The 24091-nt window shown below is 48.2% G+C and overlaps 1 protein-coding gene across 1 annotated transcript in view; it reads right to left on the minus strand.

Moving 5' to 3' along the window:
• The window catches only part of MSANTD1 (Myb/SANT DNA binding domain containing 1), a 121493-nt gene extending 105194 nt beyond the window's left edge, over positions 1–16299 (minus strand). Inside the window, exon 1 of the mRNA XM_085642498.1 lies at positions 15582–16299. Within this exon, the coding sequence (XP_085498624.1) occupies positions 15582–15835 (254 nt within the window). The 5' untranslated portion in view covers positions 15836–16299. The remainder of the gene's footprint in view (positions 1–15581) is intronic.
• Positions 16300–24091: the final 7792 nt, after the last annotated feature.

Consider the following 24091-nt stretch of genomic DNA (forward strand, 5'->3'; position numbering starts at 1 on the left):
CGGACATTAGAGCAGCACGTCCGCCACCATATCCCACAAGGAGTGGATGTAACGGTCAAAAAGGCGCGCGGTGTTGATAGACTGCAACCCCAAACTAAGGGAGGAGAACAGTTTCTTCCCAAACTGTTCCAACCTTTTGGATTCCCGATCCGGGGGAGCAGACGGGAAGGCGGTCTGGCAGGTAGAGGCCTGGATAACCAGGCTCTCTGGCGTGGGGTGCACCGACAGAAAGCTGGGGTCGCCCGGTGCGGGCGATGGCGCCGGGTCACGTTCCGTTCCACAAGCGGGACTGTGGAGGGCTCGGACCAGGTGCCCATCAGAACGTCCGTAAGTGCTTCATTGAACTGCAGCAGAGGCTCCAAGGAGCTTACTGGCGGTTGAAGCACTTCAGTGAGGAGATTAGTCCTCACGGCCACAGCAGGGAGCTCCAGCCCAAGGGCTTCGGCCGCCTTGCGCAGCACCACAGAATAGGTAGCACCCTCCTCCGTAACCACGGAGGGAGGAGAGATGAAGCCAGTGTCAGGGGAGGTGTCAAGACCACTGGCATCCCCCAGCTCTTCTGCCCAGTCCTGAGATAACTGGCACTACTGTGCCAGAGGGTCCTCAGACCCCTCCCAGTCGTCCCCATCATCCGACTCCTGGTAGACAGGTGGAATGGTCGGAGCCGGGCAGAAGATGAACCTGTCATCCATCGGCGCCGGATACGGCGCCTGGCGGCGCCGCTCCGATGCCGGGCCCGGACCGGGACTAAACCTGGGGACGACGTTGTCCGAAGAAGGCGCCAGGGGTGGCACCGAAGGGGTCGACACCGGCGGAGGGGTCAGAAGGTCGACTAGCGTCGAACGGGATCCAGGCCTGGATCCCACGGGGGCCTGCGGCGTCGGGACCGAAGTCGACGACGGTACCGGGGCCGGAGCTGCCGGCTCGCTAGGCCTCCCTGTCGAGCCTGTGGGGCCTGAAGGCGCACCGGCAGGCGTCGACGGCGGAGCCAGACTCCTCATGGCCACGAGGAAGTCTCTGATCTCCGCCGGAGTCGCGTCGGACCCAGGGACTGGAGGGTATGGGGTCGGACGCGACTCCTGCGGCTCCGATGGAGCCACGTGGGTGGTGCCACCCGAACCCTCAGCCGAGTCGCGCGACCGGCGAGGGGAGTCAGAAGAGCAATGTCGCCTCTTCGACTTCTTCTTACTGTGCCTCGACTTACCGGAATGCGAGGGCTTTGACCCCGACGAGTGGTGATGGCTGCGGCTCCGCGACTGGTCCCTCGACCTCCTCCTCGGCCGGGACCGTGAGCGGCGCGGAGCCGACTGCCAGATCTCGAGCAGCTTGCAGGACCGCTCCCGCCTAGCCTTCGAGGTCAAGGCACGACTCGTGGTCGGCCCCAAGGCAGTAGAGACACCGGCGGTGGTGATCCGTGACCGACATCAGGCGGTGACAGGCGTCGCACGGTTTGAATCCAGGGATCCCTACCGGCACCAGAGTCGAGGTCGACTGGAAATGGAACCAAAAGAGTTCAAAAAGTTTAGTCAAAAAGTGACTAAAAGGGTATGCTCTTCCCAGATCGGCGCTTACTCGCGCGGAAAAAAGAAGAACTGACGTCAGCGCGCGAGGGCGGCGTCTAAGTACTCCGACGACGTCATCCCGGCGATCACGACGCCGACGACGGACGTGGAGCCGCAGACGACACCTAGCGACGCGCAAGGGTATTGCTGATGAAGAATCTTTCCGGATCCAGCCTGACGCCTAGGGATATTCTAAGGTGAGGAATCTAACTAACGTGTTTCTTTCAGATATAAAGAAATAGTTCCTTTTTTTAAAGACAACAGTACTTAAACAACATAATTGTTTCATACTGCAAATGCATTAATTGAAATCAACTTTATATATCATGACCAGCCTTCTAGAGAAAGCCTTGACTGTTTGATCTTGCTACCCCCTGAAAGTCAAATAGAAACAAGCATTTGCAATGCAATAGGTCTCGGTTTTACTCGAGTTTGAGCTTTTGACAATGCAAATAACAATGCCGTTTATTTTTGTTTTTGAAACATAAATAAAAGGCATTGTCATATACAATGCCAATAGCTTAAACTCGCGTAAATGCGAGACCTATTGCATTGCAAATGCTTGTTAATGCTTGTTAATGATTTGCAGGGTCTCCAGGCGGAGAAGGGCACGCACAGAGGCAAATAACATTTCAGCCACACATTCAAGCAAAAGCATACACTTCACAAATCAAATGGTAGACAACGCCGGCTGCTATATCTTGTCCAGTCAACCTTTCGTGGGTGAGGGAAGCACACCTGCCGGTAGTCTGCATTCCAATACTGAGGGCCGCCACCTTTTGTGGTGGGAAGCGTATTTGTTGATTTTTTTTCTCTTGTTTTATAGAGCGCGAACTCGACCCGACCCGAATATATGATCACCAGTTACATTACACAAGGAAACCTTCGTTTTTAATTTTTTTTAAGCACGGGTAGGTGAAGCAACATGCCCAAAATCACAGGATGTTGAGCCGACGCCGAGATTCCAAGCTGGTTCCCCAGTTCAAAGGTCGGCAGATCTGGCGTTAGTACACATTATTTGGAAGTGAAAAATGTTTTGTCCTTACTGTGCATGTATCAAGTCCACACACCTTTTTCTGGTACATTAAGGAACAATGATCGCACTGCAATCAGTTTTGTCACAAGCGCTTGACCAACAGATACACATGCTAAACTTGACTGAAAAAAAGAAGCATTGACAAAGTCAGAAGGTCTCACCTACCTTTTAATTACATTACCCGAACCTTTGGTTTTGCCAGTGCTTTTTACTGATGCTCTTCTACTTCAGCTAAGAGAAAAACATGCTTAATTTTGAATGCGGGATGGCATTGGCTAAAAAGAGTTGCTGCAGCGCGATGACACGTGTGCATGGTTCACCATGCAAGTGCACATATGCATCATGACATAGCAGATTTTTATTTTTTTAACTTTTAATTTACCTTTCCTAGAGGGTGGGTGCCAAACTTGAGGTGGAAATTAAAAAAAAATTTAAAAAGCACATCCAACAAAAGGATAGTTCCAGTAGCAAATACCAGTTGCCAAACCTCACAAAAATATTTAAAAAGCATAAAAAAATATGATGGCTGTGACGGTAAGAGTGGAACGGAGCAGAAATCAACATGGGAGGGGGTGTGGGAGCAAATAGGAGCTATGGGGTGGGAGAAGAAGAAAACATGAGCTACATAAGAGATACACACAGAAAGAAAAATTGCAAATGTACAAGTCGAAAAGTCACTCAAGGAAGTTCTTAGGCAAAACAAACGGAGCAGGCTAATTTTGGTGGTGTCTAATGTACATCGGATTCAAACAAACCAACTTAAAACACCACAGACTGAGACAGTAGTGCCTGTACCCGCGCTTCCTTCACACGGGCAGCTTAAAACCACCACAAATGTTTACGCTCTGTTTAGCTAATTCAAACAATGCTGATATAAGGCTGATATTTAAAAGCAATGCTGTGCGTGCGTATATGTGTGCACACGCAGTGTGCTATTTTTCAAAGCACATACTCGTGCTTGTGGCGTGTCGCTGCGCACTCCCACAAGGCGTATGCCGCCACAAGCACGAGTATGTGCTTTGAAAAAGAGTTGCACGACGGCTAAAGGTCTCTTATGCACTGCATGCGCGCTGCGTAGGCGAGACCTAAAAAGGAGGCACTTAGTAATTTAGTCAGCTCAAAGTAGCACCTGGCTCCTGTGGTAACAGCAATATTTATCATATACAAGTCTACCTGCACACTGCCCAATTTCCGTTACACGTATTTCCACAGATCAAGAATTATTTCTTCTGGATATCTTCCCCACTGGATTGGCAAAGCAAAGGAGATTTTAAGAGCTTGAATTTGGACAATTTCCGTATGAAAATAAATGGTTAAGAGTAACTAAGGAAGGCTCTTGTGGTCTTATGCGAATTCAATAATTTTTGATACAGCGGAAATACATGTGATAGAATTGGAAGGTCTGGGGGTAGACTATATGTGTTAATCCTTGAACTAGGTGTACAAGATATTAAGAATTGAGGAACCCACAATGCATTCCTACCTTGCCACTCGTGGAAAAAGAGCTTGCTTTGTGAACTGAAAGACTAACAAATTCATTGAGATTCATGCTCCATGGTGTGTGCAATTGCAAACCTCTGGTTGCTTAATATTTGGCAATATTTGAACCTCTGCCTCTGCATTATTTGTAATGGTGTACTAAGCGACTGTTTAATAAAAAGAATAAAAAATATATATTTGGCATTATTTGTTACAAGGATTACATAGTTGAGCTTGAGTCCCACAGGACCAGAGGCCAGCCTGGCGCTTGAGGTCTGATTTTGGAGTATATTTATACGATACTAACCTTGAATTGGCCTATAGCCCTTTTAATGCGTATCATTCAAGCCAGTCAACACAGTAGTCTAAATAATCAATAATAATCAACAATATAGCTAGGTAATATCCGGGTAGACCATGCATGTTTGTAGGGTGAGTACACATGCAGCAAGTCCACAATAATCTTCATTAAAAGGAATAACAGTAGAATTAGTACCCAATTGGGAATGTATAGTACACGGTGTATAGTGTTCAAACACATGGGGAATGCAATGTATTCAAAAGATAAAACTTTGACAATTAAGCATGTGGTAGTCAGAGGCAAAGGAGAAAGATATCTGTCAGGTGGTGAGGAAAAACTTCAGAGGCATCCAACCAGATATGCTAACACAATATGAACTTAGCCTCGGGTGTTTACTTGTAAGTGTTAGGCCCTTGGATGTGTCTGTACAATGAGAATGGTGACTGCTGGGATGCATGTGGAACTATATTCGTATGTTTCACCTTCCTCAAGAGTCTACTGAAAATATTAAAGGACAGAAAATCTATAGTTCAAAAAAAATTCACTAGCAACTACACTCAGGTTAGTGTACGCATTCCTAGTACTACATAATATTTAAACATGTTTGTAGCAAAGATGTAAAAAGTTACATACTGGTAAAGCCGCGAGACCGCATGTTTGTAAAAACAAATATATACTTCTGTGCATGAGCGTCCCATAAGAAACATGAGGGACAGTGATTAGAAGCTAATCCTTTAACATAGGTCAAGTCTGTCAGTTTTCACACTAATAAGAGACAAAGATTGACTCCAGTGTGTGCTAGGTAAGTAATTTAAGGTGTGCATCTGTGATCTATGTCAACCTAAGAAGAACTGTAATATGTTATATTGTGACTGTCACTGTAGGCCAATGATAGTTTCTGTTATCAACCTAGGCAAAAGATACATATCATTTAATCATGCGGAATTTCTTGAAAATGAGACTTTTAAGTTCCTTCCTAAAATTTAAAAGATCTGGATAAAGTATCCTTGTTTTGCGAATCAACTTATCTACATGCAGTGGACTGACTCTTACCAGGGTGCATGTACCATTCACACAAACAAAATGTTAAGATAACATCATCAGAGTCTGTGTTTATTTTGTAATGTCTGGGACAGAAATTCCGTGGGTTGGAGTATTGGGGTACACCGTTATGGGATTGTTTCTTGACAAGATTCTTTAGGGAGTCTGTGATTCTCTGTATGCCGGTAAAGATGGTGCTTCAGCAGGCGGATTACCACTAATTAACTTAAGCACTCACATATGTGACTACTATCTGTGGAACACTGGCGACGAGGATTGGATAATTTGGCATGTACCATTTACCCTGATGTGTAGAAGGGCTGCATGCATACTAAGATGTGGCCAGTATGGTGGGATATAAAGGGTGCCAAAGGTGCTCTGTTTAGAAGTAAGTGAGAAGGTAGAGGTACATCAGAAGAAGATTCCAGTGGAAGAAGTGGCTTGAGCCAGAAAGCCCAGAGGTGCGCAGAAAAAGAAGTCTTAACAATATATGCCTTCTACAGATGTCAATGTGGGCACATATTATGTGGTTTTTGAGTTGAAAGAAGGACAAGTACAGAGAGACTGGCCACAGTGATGTACAGTGTTGGGATGGAAAAGTTCTCCACATGAGAACAGACGTGCACCCCAGGTTTGTTGTCATAGGCAAACAGGGATCATGTTTGTGAGCCATGACATAGGCCTGACTCACGTACTGTGGTCTTGTTGGACTGGGAGGGGTGCCTAAAGTGCTACCCTCAAAGTGGTCAAATGCTACTGCCTTTCCAGGAGTTAAGCAACACAAGCATGTTGGTGGCAGCATACTGGAGCGATCAGTAGGAATGAACAGGTCCTTTTTAACTTGTGTCACTGGAGTGAGGCCCGCAGGCCCACTCATTTAAAGTACTGCTGCTGTGTACTTAACTCACCCCTTGGCCTACATCGATTTGGTGTGGTGCATGAGTGGTGTACCTGCACTGGGTATATATGTGCCTGGGGAAAGGTACAATAAATGGATAATGCAGTACACGTGTGAGTGGTACAATACATGAAGGGTGTAGGGCTGTGCAGTATGCGTATATTGAATTCATGTGCTGGATGCATGTGTGCTGTGAATGGTTCAATACATGGCAGATTTGGAGTCCCATTTTGGGAGACCCTGGGGTGCATGGTGAAACATGAGGAGAGGAGGTTGAGGAATCCCCCCAGACTGCATTATGTAGTGCTGCATTCCTGTAAGCTGGGTGGGACACAGTGGAGAAGAAGAGCCAGGCTCCCCAATTACACTTTAAGGGGTGCTCTCTGATTCAGAGAGAGGACACAAGAAAGAGTACTGGGCACATTTCAAGAAGGAGATCAGGCTGATAATAGAATCATAGAGTGGGACTGAGGCCCTGGGCTAACGTTTTGATACACATATCCGCTTTGGAGTCCCAGACTTCTTTCAAGAGGAAGAGAGGGCAGAGGAGTGGGCACTTCTAAAGGAAGCATACATCCAACATAAACCTCGAAGATACAGACTCAAAACCACATTTGGTATCTGGAAATGGACTAGAAAAAGGGGGGCTTTAACTTTCAACCGTCAAGCAGCCTGTCTGGCTGAGCAAGGAGGAGAAGCTCTGCAAGACTTCTGCCTGTGACCAGGACTGGAGGCCAAGGCCAGCTAGCCTCCCAGCTGTAGGACCAGTGCCTGCCTGATTGCCAAGACCAGTGTGCCCTGTAAAATGAGGAGAACCCTGGAGGGAGTAAGGTCCAGTTGGGAATCCTGTCAAGTGGACTCCTTTTGCGAGGTGTGAGGAGACAGCTGCTGAACCAGTCGGCTTGTTGCCCGTGTGTAGGAAAAAGTCAGCCACCCTTGTATGTCAGAGGAGGGATGCTGTAAAGTGAGCCGTGGACCCTAAGTATCACCCCACAATCATAGGTGATGCATCTAGCATCACTTCTCGGGCTGTGGAGAGAAAGAACGCCTTGCATAGAAGCTGCCCGCTGAAGAGCACCTTCTGCAATTTTAGCCTATACTGCCATTCTTTGCCCAGGCATCAACAATACATCTTTGAATTCCTCGCAGACAATTCCCCTGATAACATGTTCCTCATGGAAACTTGGGTACACTAGGCATCCCTACCAGATGTTACCACATAACTATTTTATTACTAGAAGGGACCACGAGGATAAGTTAGGAGGCAGCATTGCCATTATCTACCATGACAACTTCCAGTGTAAATACAGGAGCTTCCCTCCCCAGCTTGCAAAGCCTTCTTCTTCTCACTTCGCCTTACGCCTAAATTTGCGGTCTCCAGTGCTTTAATGTATTGGCCACCCGCCTATGCCGGGAACTCGTGCTCTACTATTCCTAACTTAATCTCTCCATATATATTAAAAAGTGCTAACTCTACATTCCTTCCCACAATATCTGTTTTTATAATACTTTTCCCCAGTTGGTACATCAGGTTGACCGTGATCAGCCTACAAATGATAACTGGCTCAAAAGTTCCCTTGACACAATTCTACCAGCTAAATTAAAATCTGTGTCCAGGCAGCACCCTCCTGCCCCGTGGTTTAATGCGCCCCTACTGGAAGAAAAAAATCTCTGTAAGCGACTTGAAAGGGAGTGGACGAAGCTATACGATCCGAACTCTAAATCAAAATATAAAATAACCTTGAACCATTACCATATGAACTGTAGAAATGTCCATGCCTCCTTCTTGTCCGAAAAATGTCAAATGCCCAAACTGCCTAAAAATACTCTTCAAAGTGGTCCCAGACCTCTCTGACCCCAGTAACACAGTCTCCTCCCTGGCGCTGTCATAAGCCCAAATGTGAATAGCTGGCGGTTTATTTTGTCGACAAAGTTACTGTTAGAAATGGGATTTCTGATTGGCTAGGGCTTGCGCCAAAGCCAGGCAGAAACCACCACTCTAAGTCAGAGCTGGGGAGTTACACGCCAAAGATAACCCCTGCTCACCCCCTTGGTAGCTTGGCACGAGCAGTCAGGCTTATCCCGGAGGCAATGTGTAAAGCGTTTGCGTGCGCACACAGCAACAACACCTTAGGTCCACCACAAAAAAAACTCCACACAAGGTTATATCTAACAAATAGCATTTGTATTATACCAAAACACATTAGATAATATGCACACAATTTACACTGTGCCAACTGGCACTGGCAGAATTTACAGGGGACTATTTACACAAGACAGGGCCACATGGACCACTGTCAGAATTAGCACAAATCACTAATTGTAGATATAAAACATATATCAACTGTAACACAAATTATCACTCTAGAACACAACCAGTACCTACTGGTAAAAGGTAAGTACACTAGGGGTGGGCGGAATTTGCGAAATCCACTTTCGCGAAAATGTTTAAAATTATCGCAAACAAGCGGAAATATCGCGAAGATGCGGAATTTTTTTTCCCGCATGTTCGCGAGATTTTCTGCATGGTTGCGGGTCGCCAACTTACCCATGTGGTTGCTTGGGGGCGCGGCCATCTTGTTTTGAGTTGTCTCGCGAGACAGCGCAAATGGCTAAAAACAATCCAACATCTCATGGAGAACGCGACCGGATCAAGAAAACTTGTCGGCGAACGCAGGGATTCAGGTAAGGCGATCGCGCGCGCGAGAATGTATTATTTTACAGCGCGAGCAAGAAACAAATTATCGCCAAGCTGCGGAAAGCGGAAATTTTTGCGCTCTCCGCGGAACGCGAAAATGTCAAATTATCGCAATTTCCGCGAACGGAACGAAATTTTCGCCCAGGCCTAAAGTACACCCTACGCAATCCTAAACACCTTAGGCGTATATCACGCAGGGAACCATGAACTCACTAGCACAGCCTATACTAGGAAAAACCCTCTCCTACGCATAGACACAGTCAGAAATACAAATAAGCATAACGGCAATGCACATTAAATGTAGAACAAATCAGAAATGTAGCGCACAACCAGTAACTACTGGTAAAAGTTAGGAGCACCCTATGCGATCACAATCACATTAGACATAAAACCTATTAGACCTAAAACACAGGAAAACTGTCCCCAGGCCAACCTGGCCTCTCAGGGGCTCAAACGCCCTTTGTCCAAAATGTCAGGGCTGGGCTGCGCAGGCAGCCAAGGAAGAATGCTCAAGGATTTTGAGGGCCTAAACGATGCAGCTGCCCACTAACTGCTGGGCAGCTGGGAACCTGAGCCTGGCACCAGCATGCCTCCTGGCTCTCCTCTGGGCTCTAATAGACAATAGGGCCCAAAACAACGTGGGAGCCCTATAGGCTCTAAGAACAAAACAACGGTGTCCTTTGAAGCCCCACTCCGGGACTTCTCAACCTAAATCCCCCCAAAAGAGATGTCGCAGCTGCCCACTGTCGTGCGGGGCAGCTGAAAGCAGCCAACAATCACTGGCACCCTCTGTGTCTCTGTAGAGCGTTCCTAGGGGGAGGCACTGACAAGGTGCCCCAATCTCACCCCCCCAGACACACAACACAGCCCCACTCACCGAGACCTTCTCGGTGAGCACGCCGCTCCTCCTTGGGCTCTTATCCGGGCTTGCGGTGACGGCGGCTGCTGTGCTGCACACGGGGCCCTCTTCCCACGCGGCGGGGCCGGCACCGGCAATGTGCCTCAAGCCCCCTCCGCTTCACTGGTTGTAAGGGCGGCACTTGCGGGACTCTCAATACTAACGGGAGTCCCACGCCGCAGTAAGCCTCACTTCACCCGGTCGCTCTCCTCGGAACCGGGACTCCGTTATGGAGCCTGCGAGGCTCCGGGTCACTTCCGCCTAGTCCCGCGGCAGAGCCGGGCGAGCCTCCCTGTTGCTAGGGACGCGCTCGAGGCGGGGACCAATCCGGGCTCGGCTCTGGCCGGGACGCGGCACGGCCGCTAGGCCTACGGCGGGGATTGGCCAATGCACCCAGCAGCATGGGTGATTGGGTCACGGACTCCGGGCCAGCTGCGGTGAGTCTTCGCTACGGTGATCAGGAGGGGTGGGCTCCCTTTCTTTTAAGCAGAGAGACCCTGGTGGGGTGGGCACCCGCTAGGGATATAAAAACGGCAGATATGCGGGGTAGGCACCCGTTATTAATTAAATTAACGAGGCGGCATAACGTGGGGCACCCGCTAGGCATTAAATGTCCGAAGCAGCAGTAACACGGGGTGGGCACCCGTAAAAGGTGATAAATATGAGGGGTGGGCACACGCTTTTACAAATCTGCCAGAAATTGTCACAGATGCGGGGTGGGCTCCCACTTTGAAGGACGCACCAATGCGGGGTGGGAACCCGCTTTTGCAATTCCCAGACAGCAGCCCAGCGCTGCAATTGAAGAACAGGAACGCTTTCCACGTGCCAGGGCAGAATCCCCAGCCCTCTCCAGATGCAGAGAAAGCGCGCTTCAGGGCAAAGTTCCCAGCCCAGAGAAAAGTCTTTCAGGAGGCAGGGAGGCAAGGGCTGGGCCCAGGGGCCAGCTCACAAGGCCCTCCAGGCAGGGAGGCAGTCCCCAGTGGCGGTCCTCCTGGCGCCCAGCAGCAGCAGCAGGCCCCTCCAGTTAGGATCAGCAGAGCAGAACTTTTTACTGGGGTCACAGCTCCTTTTTATATACACCTTTCCTTTGTCTCAGCCCCTCTCCCCATTCACTGGACAGGCTAGGGACATCAGTCGCACCACAGGGGGCGGAGCCAGCATTGTGTGGGGAAAGCCCAGCCCTATTCAGGTCCCAGGTGTACTCCTCCCTGCCATCAGATCTCTCCACCCACCACCTGGGCAGACCCATCCTGACTCCTGGAGCCAGGCACACCAGCCAATCACCAGCCAGACAGTCACTTCACATTCATTACACAGACATACCAGCTTCTAGAAGTGGCACTTCTACACTAGACACAGTAACGCCGCACACATCATCGCGCAGCATTCAATCTCACGAGTTCGCACATACCAAACTCGACCCTGCACTCCCCACGCATCAGGAACTACCATGGACACATACATTCCCCATGCATTCCTATGAAAGGGCAGGTCAGTCTCACTAAATGTAACACAGAGCGCACGCACTTTCCACTGGGACACAGTGTAAAAGCGCCTAGAGGCCTAAAACCACTTACACAACATAGGGAAAAAGCTAGGATAATTGCAAAAAGTTTTGGTGTGAACCTGCCAGAAGGGCCAAGTCCAACAGTTACAAATATTTAACTCGCTCTAGCCACAGCAAGCACTGCCATGCCCCAGCCCGGGAGCACAAGCTCTTCTACTACTCCCACCCCATCTTCCTTAGAGGAAAACATTCACTCGGCCATGAGCCAGCCGCTGACTCAATAACACTCTCTGGCCCCCTTATAGACTTATTGCAATTTCTGGACCAGTACAGTCAATTAAATTAGGTTCCCTGCTCAATCCTTTCCCCCCAGCCAAACTGTGCACTTTGAATCCTCACCTCATGTCTTCCCTGGTTGAACTCCAGAGCTTTTCTTTACATGAGGGGCTTCTTCCTAAAGCCTGGAAGCATGCCATGGTGATCCCCCTGTCAAAAATACCCACCTGGATCTATCCAATTGGTCCAATTTTAGGCCCATCTCTTTGCTGCCCCTTCTCTCCAAAATACTGAAGAAGCACGTAATCATCCAGCTCACTTCATTTGTTGAACCCTAGAAGGCCTTTCCTCCTTCCCAGATTGGATTCAGGGCTGAGTATAGCACTAAATCCGAACTCAGTGGAAAGCTGTGGCCTCACCCTCTTTTCATACCATGAAAACACCCAGATCATTTTCTCTTTGTCGTCCGAGCAGGATGCCTCCTCAGAAGACCTCAACTCCTGCCTCTGCCTTGTTTCCTCTTGGATCCATTTCAATTCTCTAAAGTTGATTGGTGACAAGACCAAGGTTATGCTTTAAGGTAGGAATCCCCAACTCTGGCCTTCCATGCTTGGGACTCTTCCCGTACCCACTAACAAGGTGAAGAACCTCGACTTTTGGTTAGAGTTCACTCTGCCCATGAAGCCTCAAGCAACCAAGGTAGCCGTCTTATGCTTTACCATTATGAAATGGATTAAAAAGATCTTATGGATATTTCCCTTCTCTGCTCAAAGAACCGTCATCCAGGCCATGATTTTGTCCAGGTTAGTTTAAGGTAACATTTTATATTTGGGAGCAGATAAGACCATGATCAGATGCCTTTAAGTGGTTCAGAACTCTGCCGTCAGGCTCCTGTTCCGGCTCTCCAAATATTCTTCCATGTCTGGCCTCCTTCATGACCCCCATTGATTTACAGTAGACAAGGGCATTAATTTTAAGGCACTGTGCTATATGTGTAAAATGTACTCGCGCTCAGGACCTCAGTATCTGCAAAATAATCAATCTCTCTTTATAGTTCCCAGAGTTAGTTGCGCCCGGATGGGTGGTCGCTCCTTTTCTTCACTCGGCCCCAGACTATAGAACGTCCTTCCAGAGTCTTTGCAGTGCTGCACTCTCTACTCACCTTCCGCAGGGAGCTGAAAACCTGGTTATTTTAGTCTACTCCTTAAGCTGTCTAGCTTGCCATCTAAGTGCTGGGAAACCCTATGGGTAGCTATGTGCTGTATAAGAACTCAATAATAATAACATTGCTGTGCCGGGTCCTTGCCCATATGCAGTAAGGAGTTGGCAACTTCATATGCCAGGGGGAACCATTGCAAGGTGAACTGTGATCATTGCTGTGTTGTTTGGCCTGGAGCTTGTGTGGTGGTGAGCCGGTGACCCCATATGCCAGGAGGGATCGCCATGAAGAAATCTGTTGTGCCGATCAGATCTGAGCCCTTGTGTAGTAGGGATGTGGTGACTCCATATGCAAGAAGGGGTCACCAAGACCAGCAAGAAGTGTGACCTGGTCAGGTTCATCACCAGAGAAGAAGGGCCGCAGGGGGAGCGATTGCCCACTTACTTCAGGACAAAGGATTAGCATGAGGACCTGTGCATTACTTCTCTCCCACCAAAGGACGGATAAAGAACTTAACCTACAGGAGGAGCTGCGAAGAACCTCTGGTTGCTGCAGTTGCACGACCGCATGTGAAGAACTCGAGGACCGTTGAGCTCAGCCCACCTGGGCCGCATGCAATGAACTCGCCTGAACCTGCCGCTGCTACTCCAGTGATTGCAGAGGGGGTGCGCTCAGGAACTCCGGTCACTCTGATAATGTAGGTGCGGATAAGACTGATTTTGTGCCAGTCGCACCAGGGGAACTGGCTTGATAGATGGTGCTTTGGCACTGAAACACTTTTGACTTTAATAGAGAGTCAAAGTGGACTCTTGAAACTCGAACTACTAGTGGGGCTTACCCAGAATGTTGCTTAAAATGAATAGGGAATAGCCACTATCACCAGAGCGAGTAGGTAGTGGGACACAGGGAACTGTCTACGAAACACAAGAGTCTCTAGCTCAGGAGCATTGTAGTTGATTGTGAATATTGTATTACCAATTGTGTTGTTAATGGTAAAATAAAATACTTCTTTTTCATAAACGTTAGTGTTTTTCTGGACAATAATTTATTGCTGCTACGGTGTGTATTTTGAGTTGTGAGCCTGTGTCCACCCATCCTGTATCTACCTCACACCAAGGGAGCTTTGGGCTACTAGGACCACGCTATTATGGAGAGTCCAGGGTTTAAGGGGTATTTGGCGTAGTTGCTCAGGATCCATAGTAGGTTGGGTCCCGTGATGCGGGGATACTCGGCCCAGATGCTCAGGATCCATGGTGGGTCAGGAACCAGGACATCAGGAGTAAAGGGCCTCAACCTCCATGGTTGGGCTCAGTGGCTCCTGTTTGTTTGTGGCCCACTGAACAGGATGTGACACAGAGAAGTTTTAATGGCATGGTTAAAGTGAGCAATTGCCCAGGGCCCCCACCACGTAGGGGAATACTGGGAAAAGGGTATTGTCTACCCAATTGACCTCTAGCTATCCAATTCCTATATCTAAACCCATCTCCCTCTCTGCCTACCTCTACCTCTCTACCGTGTGTCATTTTATTTATTTTTGGGGTCCAAGGAAGGACATAATTCAACTGTTTAGGTGTTGCCATGTTAAAGTTTGACATATAATTGAATATTGTTTGGCATAGTAATGGATTGAATTGGTAGGACATGGGTAATAAAACTCACTTTTTTCCATACAGGGGCCCAGAAATATGTCTTGCCCAGGGTCCCCAAAATCCCCAAGATAACACTGTTCTGACACACACAGCATTTGAAGGGCGGTGTACTGTGCCTCTTAGTTGCCTTTGTGGGCACACACCCATGGTTTAATTTAAATGAGTGTATGTGTAGTTTATTTAATGTAAATGTTTGCACTGAGTTTGTGGATTGTTTAAGGAGAGGTTATGTGTTGTCAGGGCTAAGATACAAGTATGGTGGGCTGCAATATTGGATACTGCTTGCTTGGAGTTAGAAAATGCCCTGTTTGGAATGCCCAAATATTTCCTATATCAGCTTTTTATTTGAATAAATACATATTTTATTTGTTTAGCCTAAGACTCACATTTAAGACATCCCGTGAAGCACCCAGAATCGATGCGAAGTCTAATTGCCTGAAAATTGCGATTTGTTTCATTTCCCTCCCCCTACTCCCTCCTTTCGTCGTTTTTACCCAGGGCACATTGCTCCCCTACCATGATAACAGCCACAGCATTCGAGTTCCCTGCTGCTGCCCCTTCTGATGTTTGGAAGATCAGTGGGTGACAGCAGGCACCCGCACTCCGCCCCCAGCCATCCAACACCCCCTCAACACTCCCCCCCCTCCCCCCCTCCCCGCGTAGATTTGGATTCCATGAGAAGCGCCTCGTCAGGCGGGGCCAAAGCCCGGGAAATCTTAAACTGGATAGAGGCCGCCGCCATTTCGAGGCTGAACTTTCACTTTTAAGTCTATTCAAGAACGCCTCTGCTGCTCTGCAAAAAGCGCTCTCCGTGAATAAGCCCCTCCCACACACACACTCATTCCAAGGTGCAAAGGTATAAGCTAAAATGCACCCTGCAGCAGCATGCATCAGCACTTCAGGAACCCAACGCAGAAAACACCTTCTGCTGCAAAATGATGCAGTTGTGTGACACCACTGCTGCCTGCCTGTGTCATAAACAAAACAAGCCCACTCTCTCTTTCATATTTTTTTTCTCAGTATCACACGGACGCAGAACCAGTTTGCAAATAAAAAAATATGTGAATATCGTCTTACCTGTACTGAAACGTCATGTTTGTGATTTTAATTTTAATTTCCTCTCCGAGGCGGTGCTCCCCTGTCATTTCAAACAGTTTGTTAGCCATTTTCTCGTAAACTTTGGCATTCCTCTTGGTCTGCTTCAGCTCGTCAAAATATTCCTCCCAGACGAGCATCAGGCCTCGCATTTCGGCATCAGTCCAGTTCCTGGCCCTCCTGTGCTTTTCATTCTGAGAAGAAAGCATGTAACTGGGGATGTCTGCTGCGGCCATCTCTGGCTGGTCTGAGAGGGGTTTTAAAAGAGGGCTCTTAATATACACTGGAAGAATTCTGCTTTAGATTTTGCAGGAGGAGGCAGGCAGGCCTGTGTGGCTGTAGGAACTGAGCAGCAACAGCACATATGAAACCTTTTTGCAACAGCTTGAGAGCATAAAATGAGGCCTACATCTGACAGGCTGGAATTTAGTTAAAAGCTTTTAAACAGAGAAACGTCATTTCGATGTCAGGTTCCCATAGCAACAGAGCAACTGCATAAGCTACAACAACAAAAACCTTTTAACTGAAAGCCAAGGAATCAGGACAAAGTTGACAGGCCATCAATATTAAAGCTTTTAAACACTTAAAGAAAGGTTTCATAGAAAAAGGTCTCTACAGCCTGGCAAGGATCCACTTTTAAGTTCCATTTCTTTTCAGCCCTGCTCTTCTTGCCTTTCAGGCACAACACTTGTGGGCGGATGGGGGTGGGGTGGGAGGTAGCTTTTAAGTTGCCCTCCCCCGCAGATGCCATGTCTGTTTAAAGAGACAAGAAGCGATGCATGCAAGAAGTAGCAGTCTTTTAAATATAGCAACTAAACCCGGATGTACACCTACAAAAAGAATTCATGCAGATTATGCAGCACACATGGGAGGAATACATCAGATGACACACACAACATGCTGTATCGGAACACTTATATATTCTCATAATTTTTTAAAACTTTATTTGTACTTAATCACGTTATAAACAACATAAATAAAACAGCTCACACACTCACATGCGGACATTGCTTGCAGTAATATATCAAGTAATACAAATCACTGAGGTGCCCGTACCCCAATCGGAGTCAACCACACATCCAATTGAGCCATATATGGTGATTCCATGCCAAAATATTCCCACCAAGCTCCTCAGATCCTTTGGTGTTTAGGAGGGCAGCTCTCCTTTGGCAGGTAGGCACTTCTACTGACAAACAACTTCTCCATACCACTTAGATATGTTTGCAGTACTGGAACTCCAATGCTTAGCCAAGAATCGCTGAGCCGGAAGCTAAACCAGGTTAAGAGACTACTTAGCGCTTCTGGCACGACCTACATCATTAAGCAGGCCCACTGAGGTAGCTTTAGTGAGGTTCCACCTCGATTACAAAGAAAATTACTTTAGACAAGTTACCAGCGGCCTCCTCCCAGTATATCTGCAGGCTGACCGACAAAGTCACCGCAGGGGACCCTCATAAGAGGGCGGCCCCTTTAGTGCCACAGGATGGCACACTGGGCAGCCTAGTGTCCAGAGACCCCTTCGGGGTCCTGTTCGTCACTTCCGGCCGGGGTGGGGTTTGGGGAGAGGTATAAATTCCTTCCCCGCCCACCTGGGGGCCTCTTTGTCCCCTCGCCCTGGGATAGAGGAAATTACATTGTTTGGGGGCCAAACTCTCAGCGGATGATTTTTATCTTTTCACTGCAGCTTCAGCTGGTTTGGGGCAAAAATCCCATCAACTAAATTTCAGAGTGCATTTCAAGGCAGCTTTTGCTGTTGGGCTCAATGAGAGTTATGTGGCGGAGTGGTTTTCCACTTCTAGCCACATGAACATGTTCCAGTTCAGTACCAGGAGAGAAGAGATTGTGGGGTCAACTGGGTATCCTCCAAGGGGTTGTTTTCAAAGCTGATTGTCCATCCTGACCTAGTGGGTGGCTTGGCATCCGAAGTCTCTTGCATATTGCCTGTCAGGGGATTGCTTAGTACATCACCTCAGGCATTTATAGGCATGTCCTGGTTCATGGCGAGGCTTAAGGTTTCATTTCTAAAAACATCCATTTTGCTTTGAATTGCATCAGATGCTGGGCAGGCATGTATCATAGCGGGGACAGTCACCAACGTATATATGTCTTTTGGTCCATGTATACTAACTGGAGCGCTTGGTAATGCAACGCAGGCAAAGACTTGGTTTCAATCTGATAAGCAGGGGGCATATTGAAAGCACTGAGGCATTCACATATTTAGAAAGGGCAGGCAAACCGCTTGATTGTTCGCCCCATTCCAGTCGCTTTTCCACACTCAGGCCTGCATTCTGGTAGGCGGCAGCAGGAGTGTGGCCATGGGCTACTCACGTGAGGGTAGGGACCTGGGCCGGCAATTGGAGACGACTTGCTCGGCATGCTCCCTGCAGTCGTCCTCTCTGACTAGGGTGATGCAGGGGACAGGTTGCAGTATTTACATGCCCGGATGTACGTAGTGAGGAAGTAATAGTTCCCTAGTTGCGCAACATGTATATACATATGTATAGGGTGCTTGTTGAACGCTTCTTTGGGACCAACGAGTGCCAGGCAAACGGGGACGACTTGTACAAGAGATAAACATGAATAGTTACTCAACACTGTGTGTTAGAAGGGATGTTGCCTAAGCAGAACTTAAACTGGCCTTAAACGCATGATGGAGACAATAAGTGACATGCCTAAAGAGGAAAAACCTGTGTTAAAGGGAGGGTATGCCAAGGGAGATAGCTTACATATTTCACGGAATTCCATCAATCCAACATGCCTAAGTAAGCGAGGAATGTCTGAGTGATTGGTTGGACCTGTTATTAGTTTTATTAAACACACCAAGTACTGCGAAGTAGTGACATTTGAACTCATATCAATGGTACTTCCAGGACACATCTCCTTCAGTACACACACTGCCAGACAGGGCTGCTCTCCCCTGGAGAAAAGGGAAGCTAAACACCATAGACGGCATAACGCCAACGTTGGGAAGCAAGAAAGATGGTGATGGAGTGGGGAGCGATGAATCTTGGTCTGCTCGCACAGGCAGGCGATTTCCGCAGGGGCTGATGAGCTGTTGAAGTGGAAAAGCGACTGAGCGGGCTGGGTGAGCTATACCTAGCGCCCAGGACAAATAAGAGATATAAGTCCTGCGTGCAAAAATGTTGTTCAGTGTCGGGGGCCATGGGATGAAGGCGAACTATCTTTAGAAAGCAGAGTGCAGTCCATCATATTGTGGGCTAAAGACAATGGGAAGAGTCATTCGTGGATATCGGGCCATCTTGCAGCAATCAGCCACCACGCTAGACTAAAGGGCCAGTCAGATCCAACAAGATCCTTTGTGATCAGAGCTGCATTAAAAGGGTGGGCCAGGAGTGAACCAAAGGCACCGGACAATAGGTCCCCCATAGACTTTGAGACACTGCAGGGGATGCTAGATTGGATGCATAAGGCCACCCACTCGGCGTTTGAGGCTGCATTGTTTGCTGCCACATTCAGCCTGGCTTTCTTTGGGGCACTTCGAATTAGTGAGTTGGTGGCCAGAGCGAAGAATGATAAGTCTGGGGTTGCACTGAAAATACAAGATGTGGTGCTCTCAACGGATTCCCTCAAAATATGCTATGAAGGTCTAAGGCTGATCAGAGCGGGGAGGGAAGGGTTTTCTGGCTGTGCAATCTGGGGGATGGCAGGTATTGCCCAGTCAATCTGTTTGCCGCCTATCTGGCCCAGCGCCCGGCAGCAGACGGTTACCTTTTTCTCCACGCAGACAGCACGCCCCTTACAAAGTACCAGGTGGAACACATTATGCACGCCTGGCACTGTCTGGTAACAGGGACCCTAGCAAGTGTTTCTGCAGCCACTCTTTCCGCATAGGGGAAGCAACTACAGCGTTTAAGGAAGGCTTGCCAGCAGAGGGTATCAAAAAGGTGGGGCAATGGCAATCCCACTGTTTCAAGAGATACATACGGCCATGAGCCCACAAACTTTAATGGCCGTTCAGCAGCCGGGTCATGGCAACTGACGGATGAGTGGTGTGAAGTTAATTTCCTGTTTACAATTTTGTATGGCCATGAGCCACGTAATTTCATTTGCTCGCAGGAACCGGTTTGCCGGGTACTGGCGGCAGTGTGTTGTGTAGTGTAATTTTACTGTTTCATTTTGCGTGCTGTGTTGTTAATAAACATTTTGCAACATCACATTTCTTTATTTGCCAGGAACAAAGGTCTGGGTGATTGGCCACTCTGGCGTCAGCTGATTGGCACAGTGGGCTGAAAGCAGGAAGTGGAGGCATGGCTTTTCCAACACCGAGATAACTTGGCTGGGGTACCCGGGCATGCGATGGAATGGGTTGTTGGACAAACTACAGCAGAGACTGGGGGGAGTCACCAGTCCCCCCAACGTGCTAGTTATACACCTGGGGGGTAACGACCTGATAACCCTGGGCAAAAGGACATTGCTTCAAAACATGAAAGCCACAATTTGCAAATTAAGCAATCAGTTAGGGACAGGTGAACTGTGGTGGTCAGAGATCACGCCACGGCTCCTGTGACAGGGAGCCCGATCAGGGGAAGCAATGGAGGCTGCGCGCAGGAGAGTCAATTGCGCAATGCATAAATTCACCGAACAAATGGGGTTTGAATTCATAAGACATGGTTTGCTTCATGCTAAATCCACAGGGTGTTTCAAGGACGATGGGATACATCTCTCCAGAATAGGCATGGACTTGTTCCTCCTGGAACTAGGGGAGGCCCTGGAAATAGCGGGATGTAAGTAGGATCGCCGGCCTGGCCACTCTGGCGTCAGCAGATTAGCACAGTGGGCTGAAAGCAGGAAGTGGAGGCATGGCTTTTCCAACACCGAGATAACTTGGCTGGGGTACCCGGGCATGCGATGGAATGGGTTGTTGGACAAACTACAGCAGAGACTGGGGGGAGTCACCAGTCCCCCCAACGTGCTAGTTATACACCTGGGGGGTAACGACCTGATAACCCTGGGCAAAAGGACATTGCTTCAAAATATGAAAGCCACAATTTGCAAATTAAGCAATCAGTTAGGGACAGGTGAACTGTGGTGGTCAGAGATCACTCCACGGCTCCTGTGGCAGGGAGCCCGATCAGGGGAAGCAATGTAGGTCAATTGCGCAATGCGTAAATTCACCGAACAAATGGGGTTTGGATTCATAAGACATGGTTTGCTTCATGCTAAATCCACATGGTGTTTCGAGGACGATGGGATACATCTCTCCAGAATAGGCATGGACTTGTTCCTCCTGGACATAGGGGAGGCCCTGGAAATAGCGGGATGTAAGTAGGAGCGCCGGCCCTGGTGGGGGGCCCTGGCTGCGACGGTCACCACACCCAGGGCTGTGGCGGAGTTACATGGCGATTCAGAGGCGGAAAGGTACTCAGGGATACCCTCTTCAGGAGCACAAAGGGTGCTGAGGCCGAATAGCCCTAGGAAGTCTGTGCGGTGGACCCTGGGGTGCGACGGAGCCCCATCTGTCCTACGGGCGGTTGGCAACCTGTACAACCGGGGGTCGCTTGAACACTCCACCCCTCGTAGGGGGGGGGCGTGAGTTATATGGTGGACCAAAGGTTCACCGGAAGTGGGAGGGGCTATCCCCTCACCACAACCGCTAAGCACTGTTTCGCTACACATCTTTCTGTGATTTTCGCAAGAAAAGGTAGGTTAGTGATGGGGCGGAAGTTTTTGAGGTCGTTCGCATCAGCAGTGGGTTTTTTAAGCAGAGGGGGTGACCTTCACCAGTTTTGAAGGAAACAGGAAGGGAGCCTTGACAGAGGGAGAAGTTAACCAGAGTGGTCCAATAGGAAAGAGAATGGGTATAGAAGTCAATGGCAATGGCACTAGGGATATGGTCAAGAGAATGGTTGGAGGGCTTTGTTTCGAGGATGCATTTGAGGAGGGCATCTTCAGAGATGGGGTCAATGTTCTGCCAAATGGCTAAGGATTTGCGCTCCTCTGGAGGGGTAGGATGAATGACTTGATCCACAAGTGATTTCACTCTTTAGTCAAAGAATATAGCGAATTCCGCTGCTTTCTTTGTAGAATCCTCCAACTTCGAGGTTGCGGGAGAGCAGTTTGGATTCTTGATGAGATCGAATAGTTCTTTGGGTCTATTTTTGGCTGAGTGGAGGAGGGTTCTGAAGTGCGACGCTTTTCCAAGGAAGATGTGCTTGTGGTACTTGGATCTTGCTGAACGAAGCGTGGCCAAATTATAGGTGGAGGGCGCTTGTCTCCATTGTTTCTCCAGGAATCTTAGGTACTGCCCTTCTTCATAGAGGGATTTGTTGAACCAAGGTGTTGAGGGAGTAGGCCTTTTCTTTTTGCTTTGGAGAGGAGCGACGTTATTGATTTCGACTGCAAGGACTGTGAGGCATTGGGAGGTGAGTTCATTAACATCTAGGTTCGGGTCTAGCCTTGGAAGTGATAGCAAAGCTGATTCACAGAGGGTACCGAGGTCAATATTTTTAGTGTCACGGAACCAGGAGGTAGCCCTCTTAGGTTGACCGAGAGTTATAGAGTGTGATAGGTGAAGAGAGAATGGGATGAGGAGGTGGTCAGACCAGTCTACATGAATAGGGGTAGCGATAGTAAGCATGCCTGCTTTAGAGATAACAAGGTACAGGATTGAGCCCTTAGAGTGTGTTGTTTCTGTGCAGTGTTGGATAAGATTGTTTGCAGAGAGGAAGGTGGCCAGCAAATTCGCAGAAGAGTCTGGAGGCGAGCCCCAGTGGAGATTGAAGTCACCCATGAAGATCTGATTGTCACTTTGCGAGTATTGGTCGCTGATGAAGTCAGTGAGTTCCTCCATAAACGAAGGGCCGCTACCAGGCGGGCGGTAAATGGCATGGAATCTGAGGGGTGAGCGTTGGTGCAATAGAAGCTCAAGAGATAGGCATTCAAAAGTGTGGAAGGAGCTGTTGGGAAAAGCCTTAAGTTGAAGGGAGTTTCTAAAGATGACTGCAACACCTCCCCAAACTTTGTCAATTCTGTCATTTCTAAATATAGAATAGCCTGTGGGTAATAGGAGATCAAACATAGAGTGAGATGTATCGTTGAACCAGGTCTCTGTGAGGAAGAGCATGTCAATATTGTGAAGGATGATGGTATCGGAGATTTCAAGTTGGTGTTTTATTGCAGATCTGCAGTTATGGAGCAGACAGCGCAGCTCTGTTGAGACTGTTTTGGTGACGGTGGCACTTGGGCTATGAGGGGTGATAGGGATATTGTACTTATACGAAGGTGCTCGGGAGGGTTTAGGTGGATGAGTGGTTCTGACAGAGGAGATGGTCGGAATAGTGTAGATAGTAGGGTTCCTTGGAGATGAAAGTGGAAGAAAGGGGGCGTTCGAGGGCTTGTGTGAGTTTGCGATGTTTGCAGACGACAGGTTATGCTTGGCTATTATGGAGTGTGGGGGCGAGGTGCATCTCGTGGGAAGGTGATTGTTTTCCAAAGGAATTGAGGTGTATGGAAAAGTGGAAATCTTGGAGCTTAAAAGTGAAATGGTAGCTTCAAGTTGGGAGATGGAGGTGATAAGAGAGCATGTCCACCAGTGTCCTATGGACGGAAGTTGTGGGAGGGGTAAGGGCTTGATGGAGGCACCTATTGGGCTTTTAACAGGGAACCCTTGTAAATACAAAAAAGAATATTCAAAATCTTGGGAAAGTATTCAATTACAAAATGTTTGGGGCAGATCTCAGGCCTGGGGCTGAGGATAAGAGGAGCAGCAACCTGGAGGGAAGGACAACTACATTGGTTAAGGTTTAAATTGGTTCATTGGCACTGCTTCTCCCATGACAAAGATGCTGCTTTGTTGTTGGAGTGTGTGATTAAGGAGGAGTTCAGATTAGGGAACCAAGGTCCCAGGGGATGGTAAGATCATCCAAAGACTGACCACAGATGGTACGGAAATACTGTTTAAGGAGGTAAATGGCGGGCCCCTTTCATTACTGGCAATTGGAAGATTTGATACTTTCCCCATGTTTAGGATGATTCATCATTTATTGTTGCCAGAAGGGCAGTCGGTGAATGATTTCATTGCTAGCGAGGATGCAATAGCTCAGTCTGCATCAGTGGATGTCACCATGGCGTTGGGTGGAGTCTTGTGGAGTTAGGGGGGAAAATTGTAATCTGCAACATTAAGTCAGCGTTTAGGCCTTTACAATTTCACCTGGGGGACTTTGCTTTGCTGGGGATTTAGTTTCAAGGGCAAAGTTGCCAAAGTGTACCTGTGGGTTGTGCTATTTCTTGAAAATTGTTTGAAACATTTAGTACATTTTTGCAGTGGTGTTTTGTGGCTTGTTCTGGTTATGAATAGATTACACATTACATGGATGATTTTGTGTTTGTAGGCATTGGCGAGGCAGGTGCACACGTAAGGCACTGGCACATTTTCAGAGTTTGGAAGGTGAGTTGGGGTCCACATTGGCGTCGGAGAAGACCAAAGAACCGACTACTTTATTGATATTTCTAGGTATCAAGTTGAAACCAAT

This window comes from Triturus cristatus, chromosome 2_2 (assembly GCF_964204655.1).
Source record: "Triturus cristatus chromosome 2_2, aTriCri1.1, whole genome shotgun sequence".
Taxonomy (NCBI): domain Eukaryota; kingdom Metazoa; phylum Chordata; class Amphibia; order Caudata; family Salamandridae; genus Triturus; species Triturus cristatus.